Source organism: Struthio camelus, chromosome 11, assembly GCF_040807025.1.
Source record: "Struthio camelus isolate bStrCam1 chromosome 11, bStrCam1.hap1, whole genome shotgun sequence".
NCBI lineage: Eukaryota > Metazoa > Chordata > Aves > Struthioniformes > Struthionidae > Struthio > Struthio camelus.
In genome coordinates, this window is record NC_090952.1 from 26,128,697 (window position 1) to 26,147,172 (window position 18,476).

Genomic DNA, 18,476 nt, shown 5'->3' on the forward strand with positions numbered 1-18,476 from the left:
TGTCATGGGGTGTGTGCCGAGGGGATGGCTCCGCGGGGCAGCGCGTGTCCCATCCCCGGGTCCCCCCCGCGGCTCCCCGAACAGGGCTCGCCTCCGGCAGGGCAGGCGTTGCAAGCGCCCGTCCTCCCCGCCGCTCAAAATCCCAGCAGGACTTTACTCGCCTGGGCAGAGCGCTGCTGTTTAAAAACCCAGCGTTTGCTGCTTGGGTGACCTCGGCTGCGGCCGCTCGTCCTCCCTGGAAGGGGCGCGTGCCGTTGGGCGCTCAGCGGGGCTTGCGAAGCGGCGGGGTGCCGGGCTTTGCGCCGGGTTATCAGGGAGAGGGAAGCCAAGGGCCAAGCCTGGAGGAGGAGCAGGGAGGGTGGCTCGAGGGCCAAGGCCAGGGTTTCTGTCCGGGCATACGCCGGGGGTGCCGGGGGGGGGGGTGCCTGGCCCACGATGCCCTGAGCTGCTGCGGGCGCCCGTCCGGAGCAGGCGTATGGCTGCTCGGGCTAGCTGTGAGTGTGTGTGTGTGGGGGGGGGGACTGGAAAGGAGAGCATCAACACGTTTCTCTCTGTAGGACCTACATAAACGTTGCCTACTGCTTTTATTTCCCGCGAAGCGTGGAGGATGTCCAGGTCCGCAGGGCCGGAAGCCTCGCTGAGTCGTTACGCCAAGGTTTAAGACACTCTCCCCCGGGGCGCCGCAGCGGGGCTGGCAGGGGAGAAAGCGGAGCAGTAGGGCTCAAAAAGGCCCCGGGTGATTTTTTTTTTCCCCCCCCTTCCGGCTCTCTCTGCTGCTGTCGCGGCCCCTGTGCCGCAGGAGGCAGCGCCAGCCGGGGCCGGACCCAGGGCCGGCGGCTCTTTCTCGGCTCCTCAGGGCGCCGGGTGGACGTCCGCCGAGCGCAGCACTTTGTAGACGACCCAGTAGAAGCCGTTGAAGACGAGGAAGGCGAAGGGGAAGACGGCGCGGGAGACGGTGTCGATCCGCTTGGCGCGGTCGGTGCAGCGCCGGCGCAGGGTCTCGGCCTCGCGCAGCAGCGCGCCGGGCAGCGCCGGGGGGCTGTAGGCGCCGGGGGCCGCGCCGGCGGCCCCGTCCTTCGCCTGCGGGCAGCGGCCCGGCCCGTAGCCTCGGAAGTAGAAGCGGCTCTCGCGGACCAGCTCTTCCTCCTGGCGAGGGGGGACAGGGCTGTCAGCCGGCGGCGGCCGGGCTGCGCGGCCAGCGGGGTGGGTGTGCGTTTGTGCATGCACCCCCGACTAGACCACGCAAGGCTACGTAGGGTGTACGCTTGGGTGGTTTTTGGAAGGACCGGCTGGCAGAGCCGGGCGCTGCTGCGGCTCCGGGGCGCCCTGCACGCACGGCAGCAGCTGCCCCGCGTCCTCCTAAACGTAACACGTTTCACAGTGTGTCCACAGCGCCAGCCAGCCTGGCCCTGGCAGCCCAACGCAGATCCCCGGCCCCCTCCCGGCTCCGGCAGCTGGGAAGCCCTGCTCTCCGGCAGCCGGGGGCATGCAGCAGGGAGAACAGGGGGGAAAGGGCTGCATGGGGGGTGCAGGGGGCATGGGGTGCAGGGGGCATGGGGTGCACAGGGGGGGAGGTTGTTTGAGAGTGTGGGGTGCTTGGGGGTGTGGGGTGCATGGGAGTGTGGGGTGCATGGGAGTGCAGGGTGCATGGGGGTACAGGGTGCATGGGGGTACGGGGTGCAGGATGCATGGGGGTGCAGGGTGCATGGAGGTACCGGGTGCATGGGAGTGTGGGGTGCATGGAGGTACCAGGTGCATGGGGTGCAGGGTGCATGGGGGTATGGGATGCATGGGGGTACGGGATGCATGGGGGTGCGAGGAGCAGGGTGCATGGGGGTACGGGGTGCATGGGGGTACGGGATGCATGGGGGTGCAGGGTGCATGGGGGTGCAGGGTGCATGGGGGTGCAGGCATTGCAGGGGCAGCTGTTTGCTGCAGCAGGGCAGGGCTGCCCGGGGGCATGTGCGTGGGGCTGCGTGCCCTGCTCCGGCTGGCCCAGGGGGCAGCGCGAGCCCGGCACCCTGCAAACGGCGCAGGCGCTGCCCTCGCCCGTGGGCACGAGCCGGCTGCTCGGGGCGCGCGGCCGAGAGCCCCCGGGTGCCGCGAGGCAGCCCGCGTGCCTGCCCAGCCGCGGGCGCTGCATCTGATGCAAGCGCCGCGCCGCGCTCCTCCGTCGCCCCGGGGTCCGTGCGCGTGGCCCCGGCCCGGGGCGCGCTGCAGCCCAGAGCCCCTCCTCGCTCCGCGCCCGGACGCAGCCGGGCAGCAGCGCTCCGCCACCGGCGCGGCCGTCCGAACCGCTTTATTTCACTCCGCGCTGCGCCTGCCGAGCGCCATTTCCCGGAGGGGAGAAGAGCAGGGGAGGCTGAAACCGCCGAGCTGAGGTCTCGTTTGCAGCGGTTTCATCCCGCGGCGCCGTCCCGAGTGCGAGCTGCCAGCCTGCGCCCCGTTTTACAGGAGGGGAAACTGAGGCACGGAGGGGCGGTCTCTGCAGGGAGCCGGCGGATTTGCTACAATCCCATCTCTCTCTCTCTCAATCCGCTTTGGGCCCAGAGCGCGGCAGCCCCGTCTTACGGCTGCGTCCGGCTCCCGTCACTGCCTCTGCCCTGCTGCAGAAGGGATTCGCCCGCCCGCAGGCGGGCACCGCACCCCTGCGCCATACGTACACATGTATACATGTACATACATATATATACACACTGTTTTCCACCAAGATGCTGCATCTAACTGGCACCGTGGCCCGGGGCCACCGGGCCCCGTTGCCGTTTTGCTGCCCTGCTGCAGCGCCGAGTCGCCGGCAGCGCTGCAGCAGAGCAAGAAGCCCGGGGTCTGGGGCCGCAGGCGACGGGGAAGGCTGTTTGCCCCGGCCCTTGTTGTTTATTCGCCTGCTTTTTTGGAGGAAGAAGAGAATGAGGAGCTTAAGGTGAGGCCGCGGGGGGTGGGGGGGGGGGCCTCAGCGGCTGAGCACGGGCAGGCGTCGTGACAGCAGCGGCGGGAGGCACTCACCATCCGCCGCTGCCACCGCCGCCGGCGCCGCCGCAGGCGCGCCAACTCCTTGTGCTGGCGGGAGACGAAGTTGACGGCGGCGTACTCCAGCAAGGCGGCGAAGACGAAGAGCAGGCACACGGCCATCCAGATGTCGATGGCCTTCACGTAGGAGACCTGCGAGGGGACGCGGGGCGTCAGGGGCCGGGGCGCCAGCCCCCCTCCCCAGCTCGCCAAAGCAAAGCCCCGGGCTGCTCCCTCGCAAAATCTCAGCGCTCGCTGAGGGGGCCGGGGGTCCGCGGCCGGCAGCCCTCACCTTGGGCAGCGAGGCGCGGGAGCCGGCGCTCTGCGTGGTCATGGTGAGCACGGTGGTGATGCCCAGGCCCACGCGGGCCGGCGCCGCCTCCATGTTGATCCAGAAGGAGACCCAGGAGAGGATGACGATGAGCAGGCTGGGGATGTACATCTGGATCAGGTAGTAACCCATCTGCCGCTCCAGGTGGAACTTCACCTCGATGCAGGTGAACTTGCCTGCGGGGACAGACGGCGCCGTGGGCTCCCGGGCGCCGCGGGCTCCGGCCGGGGGGGGACCCGGTCCCCGCGGTGGGTTCCCCCCCGCCGCGGACGCTCACCTGTGTTGTAGTGCTTGGTGCAATCGCCCAGGTCCTTCTCATCCCGCAGGATGAACTGCGGGAGCGTCAAGCCCTCGGCCACCTGCACGGCCTCCTGCTCCTGCAGCCACTCGAAGATGAGGTCGTTCATGGTGTAGCCGACTGCACGGGAGGGAGGGAGCAGTGGAACGGGGGGGGACCGGTGCCCTGTTCGCCCCCCCAGCCCCGAGTCCTGCCCCGTCCCGCTCCCCGCTGCAGCGGGGACAGGACAAGGGGACGAAGCGCGGCTCGAAGCCCGGCCGCAGGCGCCCCCGGCTACTCACAGCTCTCCAGCTGCATGGTGCACGTCTGGATGTCCATGGGGAAGTTCTTGAGATCCATGGGGCAGGAGAGGATCAGCGTCAGCCTGGACGGAGCGGCAGGAGAGGAGAGGGTTGCGGGGGCTGCAGGGAGGAGAAAGCCTGGCCAGGCTGCCCGGGGGGCCGTGGCCGGGGAGCGGGGTCCCGTTGGCCGTACCTGATGCTGTAGAGCACGTTGCCGTTCTTGAAGATGCGCAGCAGCTTGTTGGCGGTGGTGACCTCGTGGAAGTCGGCCCCTTTCTCGTTGGCGAAGAACAGGTCGGGCTTCCAGATGGAGTCGAGCATGGAGGGGTCCAGGTCGAGGGAGTCATCCGGGTACTCGCGGTAGGCCAGACGCGGGTCGTTCCACTGCTGTCGCAGGAAGACGTTCACGCGGTAGTCCTGGGGCAGAGAGGAGCGCCCGCGCGTCGGTGTGACCTTCCCGCGCGGCTGCCCAGGGGCGAGCGGGCGCCCGCTGCGACCCGCTCTGCCCCGTCCTGCCGCCCGCGAGGCGCCAGCGGAGGCGGCAGCAGCCCCGGCGCACCCCTTACCATGGTGGTCTCGGTGACGGAGCCGAAGCTGTTGATGAAGATGTTGCAGGTCACGTTGACCGGCGGGCCTGGAAAACGGCGGGGCGGGGGGTGAAACCTGCCCGCGGAGCGGCGGCGGGACCCGGCCGGAGCGCCCACCCGCCGCCCACCCTCACCTTTGAAATTGGGCCGAATGCGGGCGTCGTAGCCGGACGTGCGCCCCATGAGCTTGTCGAGGAAATCCGAGGGCGACGTGGGCTGGGGCGGCATCTCCTCCCGCCCCGACACCAGCCTGCGGGCAGAGGCGGCGGCTCAGCGGCCGACCCCGCGCCGGGCAGCTCCTGCGCCGAGCGGCCCCCGCCGGGCCCCGGCTGCCGCGCGCGGGCTCGGGGCGGGGGGCCGGCGGGCTCGGGACGCGCTGCCGTCCGTCCGAGACGGCCATCCTGAGCGGCGCACATTCGAGGGCCAGGACGTTTTGGTCCGATGCCCCGAGCGCCGATCCAGCGCCGCGGGCCGAGCGGTGGGACGGGGAGCAGCCCCCCCCCCTCCACCAGCGCCCCCCGTCCCCGCCGTCCCCTGCCTCCCGCCTCGTCCCCGATCACACCCGGGGCAGCCGGAGAGGGAAAAGGAGAGGTGGGGGGGGGGCTCTGCACCCGTCACCTGAGCAGGCCAAGAGGCTGTCCGTGCCCCCGTGGGTCCTGAGCCCCCCCGCAGACCGCAGCGGGTCGGGCGTTGCGGGGGCTTTTGCAGCCTGGCAGAAGGAGCTGGGGGGGGGGACTCTCGGCCGACCCAGCTCGCCCCTTCCCCCCGCGACGGCGAGGGTCCCCGGCCGCGACCGCGGGAGGCACCCGCGGGAGGGCTGGGGGGTCACGGCAACCGCAGCGCCCGGGCAGGGGCCGAGCAGGGAAGGTGCAGCCCCAGGGTGGGGGGCAGGCCGGACGGGGGGCTCCAGCTCTCCTGGAGAGGAGCTTGGGGCACTGCAGGAGAGGGATGGTCCAGCTTCCCGGGAGGGAGGAGGTGGCTGCTCGGGAGGGGTTGGGTCCTGGGGGGGCGGGTCGGGTTGCTGGAGGGGGTCCAGGTCCCCGGGGGGAGGATCCGGCTCAGGATGCTGGAGGGGGTCCAGGTCTGGGACGGGTCAGGATGCCGGAGGGTGGTCTGGGTGCAGGGTGGGGGTCTGTGTGCTGGAGGGGGTCCAGGTCCCCGGGGGAGGATGCAGCCTGGGATGCCGGAGGGCGTTCGGGTCTGGGAGAGGTTGGGGTGCTGGAGAGACATCTGGGTGCAGGGTGGAGGTCTGGGTCCAGCTCCGTGGGGGAGGCTCTGGTTCGGGATGCTGGATGGGGTCTGGGTCTGGGGTGGGGGGGGGATGATGGAGGGGGTCTGAGTCCCAGAGGGGGTCCGGATCCCTGGGGGAGGGTCCAGCTCAGGATGCCAGAAGGGGTCAAGGTCTGGGGTGGGTCGGGGTGCTGGAGGGGGGGTCTGGGTCCGGGGTGAGGGGGTCTGGGTCCCCAGGGGAGGATGCAGTTCGGGATGCCAGAGCGGGTCCGGCTCTGGGAGGGGTCGGGGTGCTGGAGGGGGTCCGAGGTGGGGGTCTGGGTCTCAGAGGGGATCCCCGGAGGAGGGGGGGGGTCCTGCTCAGGATGCCGGGGGGGTCCGGATCTGATGGGCGTCGGGGTGCAAAGGGGGTCCGGGTCTAGGAGGGGGGGTCAGGGTGCTGGAGGGGGTCCGAGGTGGAGGTCTGCGTCCCGGAGGGGCTCCGGATCCTAGCGGGAGGGTCCGGCTCGGGGTGGGGGGGAGACCGGATGGGGTGCGGGTCTGGGGCAGCTCGGGGTCCCGGAGGGGGGTCTGGGTCCGGGGGGGGGGGTAGCTCCGGGGGGGTCCCCCCTTCCTGCCGCGGAGGCGCCCGGGCGCGCAGCGCCGAGCGCTCACCTGGGCGAGCCGCGCCGGGGCAGGAGGCAGCCGAGGAGGAGGAGGAGGAGGAAGGCGAGGGCGGCGGCCCGGAGCGAGCCCATCCCGCCGCAGCCAGCAGCCCCGCCGCCCCGGGCGCACGGGCATGACCCGGCCGGCGGCGGCGGCGCCCCCGCTCCCGCCGCACCGGGGCGGCTGCCGGGGCCGGGGCCGCTGCCGCTGCCCCCAGCCCGGCCCCTCTCCGCATAGTCCGGGCGAGCGGGAGCCCGCCGAGGGGTGGGCGCCGGCAGGCTGCGGGCACCGGCAGCCGGGAGGAGCCTGCGTGCGCCCGCCGCGGCGGGGAGGGGGCGGGCACCGGCAGCCGGGAGCCGCCCCCCCCCCCCCCCCCCCGGCCGCCGCTGCCTCAGTTTCCCCGCCGCCGCCGCGGGGGTCCCGGCCCCGGGGAGCCCGGAGGCGCCTCTCTCCGGGACGGGGGCTCGGCGGACCCGTCCCCCCCCCGCCCCCCCCGGCCGCCCCCTCCGGCAGACCTCGCTGGAGGGGCTGCGCGGCCCGGCCCCGGTGCTGGAGGGGAAATGCCGGCCCCTCTGGGGTCTGCCGGGGTGGACGGGTGCTCCGGGGTCGAGGGGGGCTCGCGTTGGAGAGGGGTCTGGGGTCGAGGGATGCTCTGGGGTTGAGGGGGACACTAGGGTGGAGAGAGGGACCAGGGCTGAGGGATGCGCTGGGGTCAAAGGATGCTCCAAGGTGGAGGGATGTTCTGGGATCAAGGGATGCTCCAAGGAGGACAGATGCCCTAGGATCAAGGGATGCTCCAGGGTAGAGGGATGCTCTGGGGTGAAGGGATGCTCTGGGTTGGAGGGGTGCTCTGGGTTGGAGGGGTGCTCCGGGGTGGAGGGGTGCTCTGGGTTGGAGGGGTGCTCCGGGGTGGAGGGATGCTCTGGGTTGGAGGGGTGCTCCGGGTTGGAGGGGTGCTCCGAGTTGGAGGGGTGCTCCGGGGTGGAGGGGTGCTCCGGGGTGGAGGGATGCTCTGCGGTGGAGGGGTGCTCTGGGTTGGAGGGGAGCTCCAGGTTGGAGGGGTGCTCTGGGTTGGAGGGGTGCTCCGGGGTGGAGGGGTGCTCTGGGTTGGAGGGGTGCTCTGGGTTGGAGGGGTGCTCTGGGTTGGAGGGATGCTCCGGGGTGGAGGGGTGCTCTGGGTTGGAGGGGTGCTCCGGGGTGGAGGGGTGCTCTGGGTTGGAGGGGGACGCCAGGGCTGAGGGATGCATGGAGGTGGAGAGAGGTGCTGGAGGGGCCTGAAGGTACCACCAGGCTGAGCGGGGGGAGCAGCCGGGCTCCTTCCTCCCTCTGCCTGCCGGGGGGCTGCATGTTCATGGGGGGGCCCGCGCCAGGCCGGGGGCTCCCCCCCGGCGTGCCAGCTGTGGGGTGGCGGGCCGTGGGGAGCACAGCCGTGGGGCGCGCGCTCCTGGGGGCCTGCCCCAGCTCAGGGCCTGGGGCACGTCCCCAGGGGGGCCAGGGGCCCTGGTGGCACTCGGCTCTCGTAGCCGAGACCTCGGCGCCTGCAGGGCCCGGAGGCTGAGCGCGGGCGGGGGACATCCCGTCCCTCGTTCGGGGACCCGGCGCCGCTCGGTCCCTTTGAGCAGCCCTGCTACAAGCATCCCGTGCGGACAGCTATCGCGGCGGCCGAGCCGGGGTGGGGTGGGGGGGGGACGGCCGCGGGGCCGAGCAGAGAGCCGACCCCCTTCCTACAGCTGGCGAGGACGCGAGCCGTACGCAGGGAGAGACAGAGAAGGGCACAATAAGCGGTTCCTGCTGATTACCTCATTCAGGTTGACGTGGGTCCTGCGGTGGCGGGCGCAGCTCGTGCCTGTGCGCGCGTTACCGCGGGGTCGGCAGGGCTGGGGGCCGCGGCGGCGGCGGCGGCGGGGCTGGGGCTCGCACCCGGCGCGGGCAGGCAAGGTCGCGGTGCAGAGCGCTCCCGGGCGCCGCTCGCCTCGGCATCGCCTTCTCCTCGGCCGGAAGGCAAAGCGGGAGGCGCAGGACGCGCGCCGGCTGGGTGCCCCGGGGCCCAGGGGGGCGAGGGGGAGGCAGCCCGCCGGAGCCCTGGCCGCTGCTCTCCGGCTCTCCCAGCACCGGCGGCTCGGAGAAGTCGCCTCCGATGACTGTTGCCGTTAGTGTTTCCGGGGCCGCGGCCCCGGGCGCCCTGCAAGCACACGGCGCGCGACAGCTCCTGTTCCTGCCACTTTCCAGCCTAAACAGAGGTGACACGGGCTGGAGGGGGCGAGCCGGCGGCCCTCCGGGGAAACTGAGGCACGGCGCGCCGGAGCCCGCCGCGGGGGCCGCGGAGGAGCACGTTTCCCCGGCATCCCCTGCTCCCAGAGCATCCCTCCACCTTGGAGCATCCTTTGGTTCCCCGTGCATCCCGCGCTAACGAGCCGGGCCCGAAGCCGCGCTAACGAGGCCCGCGGGGAGCTGCGCTAACGGGGGACATCGCGGTGCCGCGGGCGGCTCCGCAGGCAGCCGGCGCTGCCAGGAGCCCAGGGGCTCGGAGAAACCGGCTCGGAGAAAACGAAGGCAGCGAGCAGCCCAGCGGGGATCGGGGCCGCGGCGAAGCGTCGCCGGCTGGGCCGCCGGGTGGAGCAGGAGCCGCTGCAGCAGAGCCCTGCTCGGGGCGCTCAGCATCCTGCTCGGGGGACTTCCAGGAAGGTTAAAACCGGGTTTTTCCCTGGGATTCACTGACGCAGAGTTTTAGGTGGTTTTTTTCTTTTTTCCCCCCCCTGCAAACGGCAAAACGCCAGGCAGCAAAACGCCGGCGCACAGCTGAGCCCCCCGAGACGGTGGCGGCGCGGCCGAGGCCGGAGAGCGCGCCTGCTTCGCCTTTCCCTCCCCTTTCCCTGCGCCCGGGGCCAAATCCCTACGGAGCCGCGCGGACCCGCAGCCCGCGGCAGGGCCGTGCCCGGCCGCGCCGCCTGGCTGCTCAGCCCCCCCACCGTAGCTGTAGTCCTGCCCGCGAAACGCTGTAGCGGCCCCCCCGCCAAGGCCGTGTAAAGTGCTGAAACCCCTGGAAAACGGTTGTGCGCGTGGGTGCGTGGGTGGTTTTTTTTTTTAACCCGGGGAAAAAAAGGTTGACAGGTCGAAAAGGTTGACAAGGTCGTCCCCGCGCCAGCTCCGCCGCCCGGGGCCAGGGCAGAGCGGTTCCCTTTGCCCTGAGGCTGGTCGAGTCCGGGGGGGCCGAAAGTGTCGGGGGGGGGGGGCTCAGGCGTGCCGCGGGCTTGGAGCCGCCCCGGTTGACCTGGGCAGCAGCAGGCGCTGGGCACTTCTCATCCCCCCGGGGCTTGCAGCCCCCCGGACCAGCTCCCTTCCCGGCGGCCTCTGGCCTTGCACACCAACGCAGGCGCTGGGAGCACTGGGGGCACTGGGGGCGCTCAGAGCACTGGGGGTACTGGGAGCACTGGGTGCACTGGGGGTACTGGGAGCACTGGGTGCACTGGGGGCACTCAGAGCACTGGGAGCACTGGGAGCACTGGGGGCGCTCGGAGCACTGGGAGCACTGGGGGCACTGGGGGTACTGGGAGCACTGGGTGCACTGGGAGCACTGGGGGCGCTCGGAGCACTGGGAGCACTGGGGGCACTGGGGGTACTGGGAGCACTGGGGGTACTGGGAGCACTGGGTGCACTGGGGGTGCTCAGAGCACTGGGAGCACTGGGAGCACTGGGGGTACTGGGAGCACTGGGGGCACTGGGAGCACTGGGAGCACTGGGTTATACCAGCTCGCAGGGCTGCCGCCTGCCCTTTCACGCTCCATCTGCCCGGATCGCCGCGTTTCCCTGGAGGAGCGGGGACGCTCCCGGCGGCGCGGCCTGCCCGTCCGTCCGTCCGTCCGTCCTTCAGCTCTCCTCCCCGGCACGGCACCTCCCTGCCGATGCCAAAAAGAGAACAAACCGGAGCGGGGACGGATTAAAAACAAAACTAAAAAGGGAAGCAGGGCTCCGTGAAGGGCGTCCAAGGCGGGAGGCAGCGCGACGGCGCTGCACCCACTCGCTCTCCCGGCCGAAATCACGGCCTCCCCCCGCCCCCCTCCCCAAATTGCCCCCGTTGTCCCCAGCGGTGCCCGCAGGCGGCGAGCGCCGCCTCTGCCGCAGGGCGATGCATCGGCCCGACTCCATCCCGGCCGCGCCGAGAGGCAGCCGTTTGCAAAAGCACCCGGGGTAATTGCAAAAAAAAAATAATAATAATAAAAAAAAAAAAAAACAGGAAAAGCAGGTGGGGATTTTCCACTGAGAAAAGCTGGAAAACGTCCAACGCTGTAAAAATAAAACAGGGCCAAAGTTATCGCAAAAGCGTCATCAAGTGCCTCCGCGGCCAGTGGCGGCGAGCGGGGCCCTTCCCCAGGGGCGCGGGGGGCCGGCAGGAGCGGCGCCGGGGCGAGGACGGGCGGCGAGGGGGCCGGTGCCAGCGGCAGGGCCGCGCCGCCGCCTCGCGCCTGGCACCGCGCGGGCCGCTCCGCTCGGGGCGCACAGCGGCGCTTTGTCCCCGCGCCGCCGCTGCCGCTCGGGGCCTGTTGCCCTCTGCAGGCTTCCCCGGCCCTGCGGCGGCTCGGCGGCCGGGGCACCCGGGGGCACCCGAGGGAGCTGGGGGCACCCAAGGGAGCTGAGAGCACCCAGGGGAGTGGGGGGCACTTGGGAAGCACCCAGGGGAGTGGGGAGACCTGGGGAACTGGGAGCACCCAAGAGAGTTAGAGGCACCCAGGGGAGATGGGGGCACCCAAGGGAGATGGGGCACTTAGGAGACGAGGGGCTCTTGGGGAATGGGGAGCACCCAGGGGAGCGAGGGGACCTCGGGAACTGGGGGCACCCAGGGGAGCTGGGGGCACCTGGGGGATCCAGAGGTACCTAGGGAGCTGGGAGCACCTGGGGAGTGGGGGACACACAGGGGAACTGGGGGCACCCAAGAGAGCTGGGGCACCCAGGGAGCAGGGGGGCACCTAAGGGACCTGGGGCACCCAGGGGAACTGGGGGCACCTAGGGGAGCTGGAGGCACTTGGGGAGCTGGGGGCACTGGGAGCACCCAAGGGAACTGGGGGCATCTGGAGAGATGGGGGCACCCAGGGGACAGGGGGGCACCCAGGGGAACTGGGGGCACCTGGGGAGATGGGGGCACCCAAGGGACATAGGGGCACCTGAGGGAACTGGGGGCATCTGGGGAGATGGGGGCACCCAGGGGAGCTGGAGACACCCAGGGAAACTGCATAACCCACAGCAGCTGGGGGCACCCAAGGGAGCTGGGGGCACCCAAGGGAGCTGCCACCCGGGGACCCCCCGCCGGTGCCCCCCCGCCTTCCCCTGCGGGGCCGCGAGGTCGTCACCCCCAGGGGCAAAACACCCCGGGGCGGCGGGCTGAGCGCCGGAGCTGAGCACCGCTCCCCGGCACGGGCAGCAGCGACGGCCTGGGGACGGGGTGGGGGGGACACGTGTCCCCGCCGGGCGCCCCACAGACCCCTCGTCACCCTTTTTCTTTTGCAAAACAGCCCCCCCCCCCAAAAAAAAAAAAGGCGAGGGTGCTGACTTGGCCGGCGGCCGCTCTGCCCCCGCAGGCTCGCGGGGCCGGGAGCCGCTGGCAGCCAAGGGGTGCTGCCGGGGGGGCCGGGGGGGGGAGGAGGAGGAGGGGGGGGGCTGTCCTTTAAGGGGGGCGGCTGTCAATCAGCGAGCCCTTTTCCCTGCCGGAGAGCAGGCGGCTGCCCAGAGGGGCGACACGGCAGCGAGGTGCCGCAGGGTGCCGGCCGGCCGCCCGCAGACCCCCCGCCGCAGCAGCCCACCGCACCGGCCCGCTGACCGCCTCCAGGCGCCATGGGTGAGTATGGGGGGGGGGGTGCTCCCGCAGCCCGCTGAGACCTTTGGCAGCTCGTGCCGCTTGTAGATTTGGGTTGGGGGGGGGGGGTGACGCGCTGTGCCTCAGTTTCCCCGCCGGTACGGAGCCCCGCACGCCGCAGCGGCGTGGGGTGAGGACGGGCGGCGGGCAGCGGGGGCCCCCAGCCCGGCGTCGCCCGGGGCGAGGATGCGCCAAGCCCCGCTCGGTTTTGCACCCCGGGTTTGGGGGGGGGGACGAGGTGGGGGGGGGGGCTGCACGCCAAGGGGCTCCGTGCAGGGCTGAGCTGAGGCCGCGCGGGCACCGGCTCTTCCTCGCCTCGCTGCCGGGACCCCCGGGGGCCGCGCGCTCCGCCGGAGGCGGCGGGCGAGGGGGGCCGCCGCTGCCCCCCCCCCCCAAATCCCGCACAGCGCTGCCTTTGTTCCCTGTTTGCGCTGTGCCCGGCCGGCGGGCGGACAATGCCCTATTGTCCCCCCGCGCACCGGGCCACCCCGCTCCGCTCCGGCGGGGCCGTCGCTGGCCGGCACCCCGAGGCCGAGAGCGGAGGGATGCGGGGGGCTGGCGGGGGGGGGGGACACGCTGCCCGGCAGGGTCCCCCCCGGCCGAAAACGCAAACGTGCAGCGTTTGGGCGGCACAAGCGGCCCGCGGGCGCCCGGCCCCAGCTCTCTGCCCGCGCGCCATCACGGGTGTGATGAGTGCGTGGCGCCTCTGCGCCGCCGGGATGCTGGCGCCCGCCAGCTGCTTCCATCGCGTGCGAGGAAGCGGGCCTGTGGTCCCCCCCCCCCACTGCCCCGAACGAGCCCAAACCAGCGCCCGTCCCTGCCGCCGCCCCTCCTAGCCGCCCCGTCTCCTCCCGGCAGGCTTGCTGGAGTGCTGCGCCCGGTGCCTCATCGGGGCGCCCTTCGCCTCGCTGGTGGCCACCGGCTTGTGCTTCTTCGGCGTAGCGCTCTTTTGTGGCTGCGGGCACGAAGCCCTCACGGGCACCGAGCAGCTCATCGAGACCTACTTCTCCAAAAACTACCAGGACTATGAGTATCTCATCGATGTGTAAGTACCCCGCTCCGGGGGGACTGCCCTTGCACCCGTGCAGCGCCCTTGCAGCCGTCCATCGCCCTTGCAGCCATGCATCGCCCTGGCACCCGTGCATCGCTCTTGCATCCGTGCAGTGCCCTGGCTCCGGTGCATCACCGTGCACCCGTGCATCGCCCCGCAGCCGTGCATCACCCTTGCACCTGTGCATCACCCTTGCAGCCATCCATCGCACTTGCACCCGTGCATCGTCCTTTGCAGCCATACGTCACCCATGCACCTGTGCATCACCCATGCACCCGTGCTTCGCCCTTGCACCCGTGCATCGCCCTGGCTCTGGTGCATCACCATGCACCCGTGCATCATCCTTGCACCCGTGCTTCGCCCCTGCAGCCGTGCAGCGCCCTGCTCTGGGGTATCACCCTTGCCCCGGCACCGGGCACCTTTGCATCTAGGTCTCGCGCCATGCCAGGAGGAGACGTCCAGCGCTGCAGCCCCCCGGGGCCGTGGGGCAGCTCGGTCCCGTCCCCGCTCCGGCGAGCAGCGCGGGCGCTGCTGCCCCGGCGCAGCGTTGGCACGTTGCAGGTGCCCCCCCCCCCAGCCCCACCTGCAGCCCGTTTCCTTTTCACGCCTGTTTCTACCTGACCCCTGCTAGGCGCGCCGGATAGCGCCGGACCCCCCCCCCCGCCCCGCGCGCGGTAGGTACGGGGGGAGCCGGCGGAGGCCGGCGCCTCCGTTTGGCGCGGCGCCCGGGGAGGGTGAGCGGCGGCCAGGCCAGCCCGGCTGCGGGGTGCCCGGCGCGGCTCAGCCTCCGCCGCCCTCTCTCCTTCCTCCTCCTCCTCCTCCTGCCCCCCGGCAGCATCCACGCTTTCCAGTACGCCATCTACGGCACGGCCTCCTTCTTCTTCCTCTACGGAGCCCTGCTGCTGGCCGAAGGCTTCTACACCACGGGCGCCGTGCGGCAAATCTTCGGGGACTACAAGACCACCATCTGCGGCAAGGGGCTCAGCGCAACGGTAACCGGGGGCCCGAAGGGGAGGGGAGCGCGAGGCCCCCAGCGCGCTCACTCGCTGCAGCGAGTGTGCCAGTGTTTGGGAAAGTGGCTAGGACATCCTGACAAGGTGATCTTAACCGGGGTTCGGCACCCACCCGCTTCGCTCGGCGCCCCCCCCCCCTCCAGCCCAGTGCATCCCCTCTTCCCCCCCCCCAAAAAAAAAACAACCTGGTCCCGGCAAGCGGCGGGGACGGCTGCGCTTCCCTCAGGGCACGGTCGGGGGGCAGCGCGGAGGGAGGGAGCCCCCTTTCCCCAGCCCCGGCGCGTTGGGCCGCTGCCCTGCCGCCGAGGCTGAACCCCGGGGTGGAAATATCCCCCCCCCCCAAAGAAAAAAAAAAACTCACCCCCCCCTTCCCCAACCCGGCACCGAAACGTCCCCCGGTGGCGGTCGTCGCCCCCCCCCCCGGCCCCCCTCCCCGCGGCAAGGCCGCGAGGCCCCGGGCTAGCGCCGGCCCCGGTGGCCGCTCAGCCCGGCCCGGGTGGCGGCGGGCAGCGTCCCCCCCCTCCTCGCGCTGGCCCGGCGCCGGCCAGGCCCGTAACCCGCCGGCCTCGGCCGCTGGGCTGGCGCCGTCCCCCCCCCCCCAAAACCTCGCAGTTCGTGGGCATCACCTACGTCCTGACCGTCGCCTGGCTGCTGGTCTTCGCCTGCTCCGCCGTGCCCGTCTACGTCTACTTCAACACCTGGACCACCTGCCAGTCCATCGCCAACCCCAGCAAGACCTCCGCCAGCATCGGCACGCTGTGCGCCGACGCCAGGATGTACGGTGAGCGCAGGCGGCACCGGCCCCCCCCCCCAACCTCAAGATGTATGTGTCCCCCTCCATCCTCCACCACCCACCCGACCGCCCCAAGCCGGCCGGCGGTTCGGCTCACCGGGTCCCCCCCCCCCCCCAACCCCAAATGTCTCGCCCAGGCGTCCTGCCCTGGAACGCCTTCCCCGGCAAGGTGTGCGGCTCCAACCTGCTCTCCATCTGCAAGACCAATGAGGTGAGCGGGGGCCCCAGCGGGGCGGTGGGGCGCCGCTCTGCCTTTCGGGGTGGGGGGGGGGCCGGCCGGCAGCTCAGCGCCCCCCCCCCCCCCAAACCTCTTCCCTTCCAGTTCCAGATGACTTTCCACCTCTTCATCGCCGCCTTCGTGGGGGCGGCCGCCACGCTGGTCTCGCTGGTGAGTGGGTGCTCGGCCCGGGGTGGGGGGGAGCGGAGGATGGCGGAGGCGGCGGGCCGGGACGGGCTGGTCGTTTCGGGGGCCGAGCAGGTAGCGGGGAGGAAGCGGCTGGAGGGCATCTGGGGTGGCTTTAGGAGACCACGGAGGGGAGACCTCGTGCTGCCCGGACACCCCGTCCCCTGCCTTTTCCCGGCTCTTTCCTTGTTTGACACCGCGCAAGAGGCACCCCGGGGTGCCAGCGGGGCTGCAGGCCCCGGCAAGAAAGCTGCCTGTCGCCCGGCGGACGGGGCGGTGGGATCCCTCCGGGCCCGGCCCTCACTCTCTTCCCACCCGCAGCTCACCTTCATGATCGCCGCGACCTACAACTTCGCCGTCCTCAAGCTGATGGGCCGAGGCACCAAGTTCTAGCGCGGCCGGCGGGCGCCCGCAACGCCCTCCCTCGCGCTAACCCCCCCCCCCCCCAGGCTTTAACACTGCAGCCGCCTTAACTCTGCCTTCCTCGCCGCCGCCTCCCCCTCCTCCTCCTCGCTCGCCTCCGCCGCCCCCCCACGGAGAGCATCCCAACGGGCGCCTCGTCGTGCACTTTTCTCTCTGCGCTCACCCGCGATGGGCCCGCTCCGCGGCCGGACCCCCCCCTCCCCTTGCCCCCCGCCGCCGAAGCGGGGTTGGGGTGGGGTGGGGGGGCTCCCCGCGGCGTCCCACCGCCGCCGCCCGGGGCCGAGCGAAGGCCTCCGCGCGCCCGCCCGGCCGGACGCTGCTCCCCGCGGAGCAGGAAAGGGAGAAAAGGAAGTGGGTCTCCTCTCGGTGCCGTTGCTAGCGGCTCTCCTGGGGCTGACGGCTCTCACCGCCCCGGCATGGAGGACAAGAGAAGGATTTGGTGTGTGTCCCCCCCCCCCCCCAAGTCAAAAAAGATGAATTCACCCCAAATTGCCTGCTGCGGCCAAAGGCGGAGGGAGTTCAGGGCAAGGATCTTCCCGTGGCGAAGAGAGCGCTGCCCCCGATGCCGACGCGGCCCCCCCGCCCCGGCCAGGACCCCCGACTTCGCCTCCTCCTCCTCCTCCCTCCGTCCTCCCCTCCTCCTCCTCGCCCCCTGCAAGTCAGCGCGGCCCCCGGCGGCGGGCAGCAGCGGGGCAGAGGACCCCGGCCCCCGCCGCCTCCCCGCTTCCCCCCCCGCCGGCTGCTCTTGGGCTTCGTTCTCGCCTTCTTCGTGTCTATTTATTGGAGAAACTCTGCTTTCCGCGGCGCGCTGGAGCTCCAGCCCGCCCGGGGGTTGTTTGTTTGGGTTTTTTTTTCCCCCTTTCCCCCCCCTCCCCAATATGTATTATTATTAATTTCTTTTTTTTTTTTTTTGTGCAAGCCCCTGTTTCAGCAGGGGCAAGGAGGAAGGGGCAGAGTGGGGGGGGCGCATCGCCAAAACGGGGGGGCCGGGGAGCGGGGAGGAAGCAGGCGCCGCCGGGGAAGTCGCACCAGCGCGCTCGCTCCCGCGCGCCCCGTCGGGTTTCGTTGGTTGGTTGGGGTTTTGTTTTTTTGTTGTTTTTGTTTTGTTTTTTTTTAATTATTATTTTTTGGTATCGATTTAACAACGAATAACCAGAGCCTCCTCCCCGGCCTCGTCCCCAAACACACACACGCACACACACGCACACGAAAGCGAGTTAATCGACTGAAAGTGTTTCCTTCGTTCCCGATCTAGAACTTCAACTCGTTAACAAGCGATTAAAAAAGAAAAAAAGAAAAAAAGAGAAAAGAGAAAAAAAAAAAAGGAGCAAGTTTTTAGAGACTTATCTTACAAGATGTATTTTATAAAAGATTAAGGAAAATAAATCAAAATTAAGACCGTCCAGAACGTGACGCGCCGCTGTCTGCCCCGGGGGGGGGGGTTCCCCCAAAAAGGGGAAGGGGCCGGGCCGGCTAGGCGCCCCGTCTCCGCCGGGGGTCCGGGACCCCAGCCCAGCCCCAGCCACCTCCTCGCCTGCTGCGGGAGCCCTCGCAACCCTTATTTCTCCTCTAGCCGCCCAGAGGATGGTGGGAAGGGGGGGGGGATCCCGTTTGGTGACGCCTTGGGCAGCCCCCGTGCCCACCTCTCCACCCGGGCAGCAACGCGCCGGCGGGCAGCGCGGAGGACGCTCCCAGCCCCTGCATCCCGTCCCCAACACCCCCAGCCCCAAAATCGGCCGCCGGCCCCTCTCCTCTCGGCAGCGCACCCGCCCCGGCGGCGGCCAGGACCTGGGTGGGACTGCAGCCCCCGGCCCCCCCCCGCCTTGCTCAGCCCGCGGCCGTGCCTGTCCCCCCTGCCCCGGCGGGCATCAATCGCCGCCTTTGTTCCCCGCGTCGCCAGATGCCATCGCCCTCCTCGCCCCGCGCTCAAAGGGCCCTGTGTGCCCGCCGCCGGCCGCCGAACAAAACCCCGTCTCTTCTCGCTGCCAGAGCCCGGCGCCCCCCGGCCGGGGGGGCGGCTTGGGGACGGCGGCGCGAGGCGGAGCGAGGTTGGGGTCTCCTGCGCCCACCTGGGGACGTGGGACCTGCTGCCACAGCGCCTTCCCTCCGGGCACCCCGCAGCACCCATCGGGAACGGGCCCCCGAAAAGGCGAGGGAGGAGCGGTGCCCTGTGCCGAACCGCCGTCCCGCCGACGGGCCCCGTGCGGCGGCTCCCAGGCCGGTGCTGCTCCTGGGGCGGCCCCCGAAAAAGCAGGTCCCGGAGGCTCGCGCCGGCCCCTTTGCTGGCCACCCCCTAGCTCGGGGCCCCGGGGACGGGGTCACCCGCCGCTGCGGGCAAGGGACGCCGCGGGGAGCAAACCTCCCCCCCCCCACCGGGGGCACAAACCCTTGCGCCTTTTCCCGCGCAGGGGGAGCTGAAGGAAGGGGAGGGCGGCGGGGCGAGGGTGCTGCTGCCAGGGGTGGCCGCGGCCACCGGAGGGGCAGCGGGGCCATGGGGACCGTCCCCCGGCTCCCCGCCGCAGGGCAAAGCCCCAGCAGGCCCCGATGCTCCTTCTCGCCTCCCCTCT

General features: G+C 71.3%; 2 protein-coding genes across 8 annotated transcripts; one reads left to right on the forward strand and one right to left on the reverse strand.

Annotated features, from left to right (window-relative positions):
- Positions 1 to 174: 174 nt before the first annotated feature.
- Positions 175 to 9,426, reverse strand: LOC138068750 (glycine receptor subunit alpha-4). Of its 6 annotated transcripts, XR_011143486.1 has the most exons (10): positions 6,388 to 6,501; positions 4,638 to 4,753; positions 4,483 to 4,550; positions 4,110 to 4,333; positions 3,917 to 3,999; positions 3,615 to 3,755; positions 3,299 to 3,513; positions 3,004 to 3,159; positions 580 to 1,146; positions 175 to 338 (listed from the first exon to the last, which is right to left on the reverse strand). XR_011143486.1 is itself a non-coding variant. In XM_068957162.1 (9 exons), exons 1-9 carry the CDS (start codon positions 8,180 to 8,182, stop codon positions 853 to 855), a joined length of 1,302 nt encoding a protein of 433 aa, XP_068813263.1. In that variant the 5' UTR covers positions 8,183 to 9,426; the 3' UTR covers positions 545 to 852. The 6 variants fall into 6 exon arrangements, 5 of the variants coding, with proteins under 5 accessions (XP_068813263.1, XP_068813261.1, XP_068813264.1 ...); XM_068957162.1 differs by lacking the exons at positions 175 to 338; positions 6,388 to 6,501 and adding an exon at positions 8,178 to 9,426 and having other exon boundaries at positions 545 to 1,146; XM_068957160.1 differs by lacking the exon at positions 175 to 338 and having other exon boundaries at positions 545 to 1,146.
- A 2,650-nt stretch (positions 9,427 to 12,076) lies between these two features.
- On the forward strand, positions 12,077 to 17,317 carry PLP1 (proteolipid protein 1). Of its 2 annotated transcripts, none has more exons than XM_068957166.1 (7): positions 12,077 to 12,208; positions 13,085 to 13,271; positions 14,113 to 14,374; positions 14,903 to 15,071; positions 15,221 to 15,294; positions 15,406 to 15,471; positions 15,808 to 17,317. In XM_068957166.1, the coding sequence occupies exons 1-7, from the start codon at positions 12,205 to 12,207 to the stop codon at positions 15,877 to 15,879; spliced, it is 834 nt and encodes a 277-aa protein (XP_068813267.1). In that variant the 5' UTR covers positions 12,077 to 12,204; the 3' UTR covers positions 15,880 to 17,317. The 2 variants fall into 2 exon arrangements, with proteins under 2 accessions (XP_068813267.1, XP_068813268.1); XM_068957167.1 differs by having other exon boundaries at positions 14,113 to 14,269.
- Positions 17,318 to 18,476: the final 1,159 nt, after the last annotated feature.

Bases quoted from the DNA above. Each gene is read 5' to 3' on its own strand.
- LOC138068750 (XM_068957160.1), bottom strand. From the start codon at position 6,470: ATGGGCTCGCTCCGGGCCGCCGCCCTCGCCTTCCTCCTCCTCCTCCTC. The intron at 3,160-3,298 runs GTGAGGGCTGCC...GTCCCCTCGCAG, and splicing joins CCCGCGCCTCGCTGCCCAAG to GTCTCCTACGTGAAGGCCAT. The intron at 1,147-3,003 runs GTGAGTGCCTCC...CCCCCTCGCCAG, and splicing joins GGCGGTGGCAGCGGCGGATG to GAGGAAGAGCTGGTCCGCGA.
- PLP1 (XM_068957166.1), top strand. The intron at 13,272-14,112 runs GTAAGTACCCCG...GCCCCCCGGCAG, and splicing joins TATGAGTATCTCATCGATGT to CATCCACGCTTTCCAGTACG. The intron at 15,072-15,220 runs GTGAGCGCAGGC...TGTCTCGCCCAG, and splicing joins CGCCGACGCCAGGATGTACG to GCGTCCTGCCCTGGAACGCC.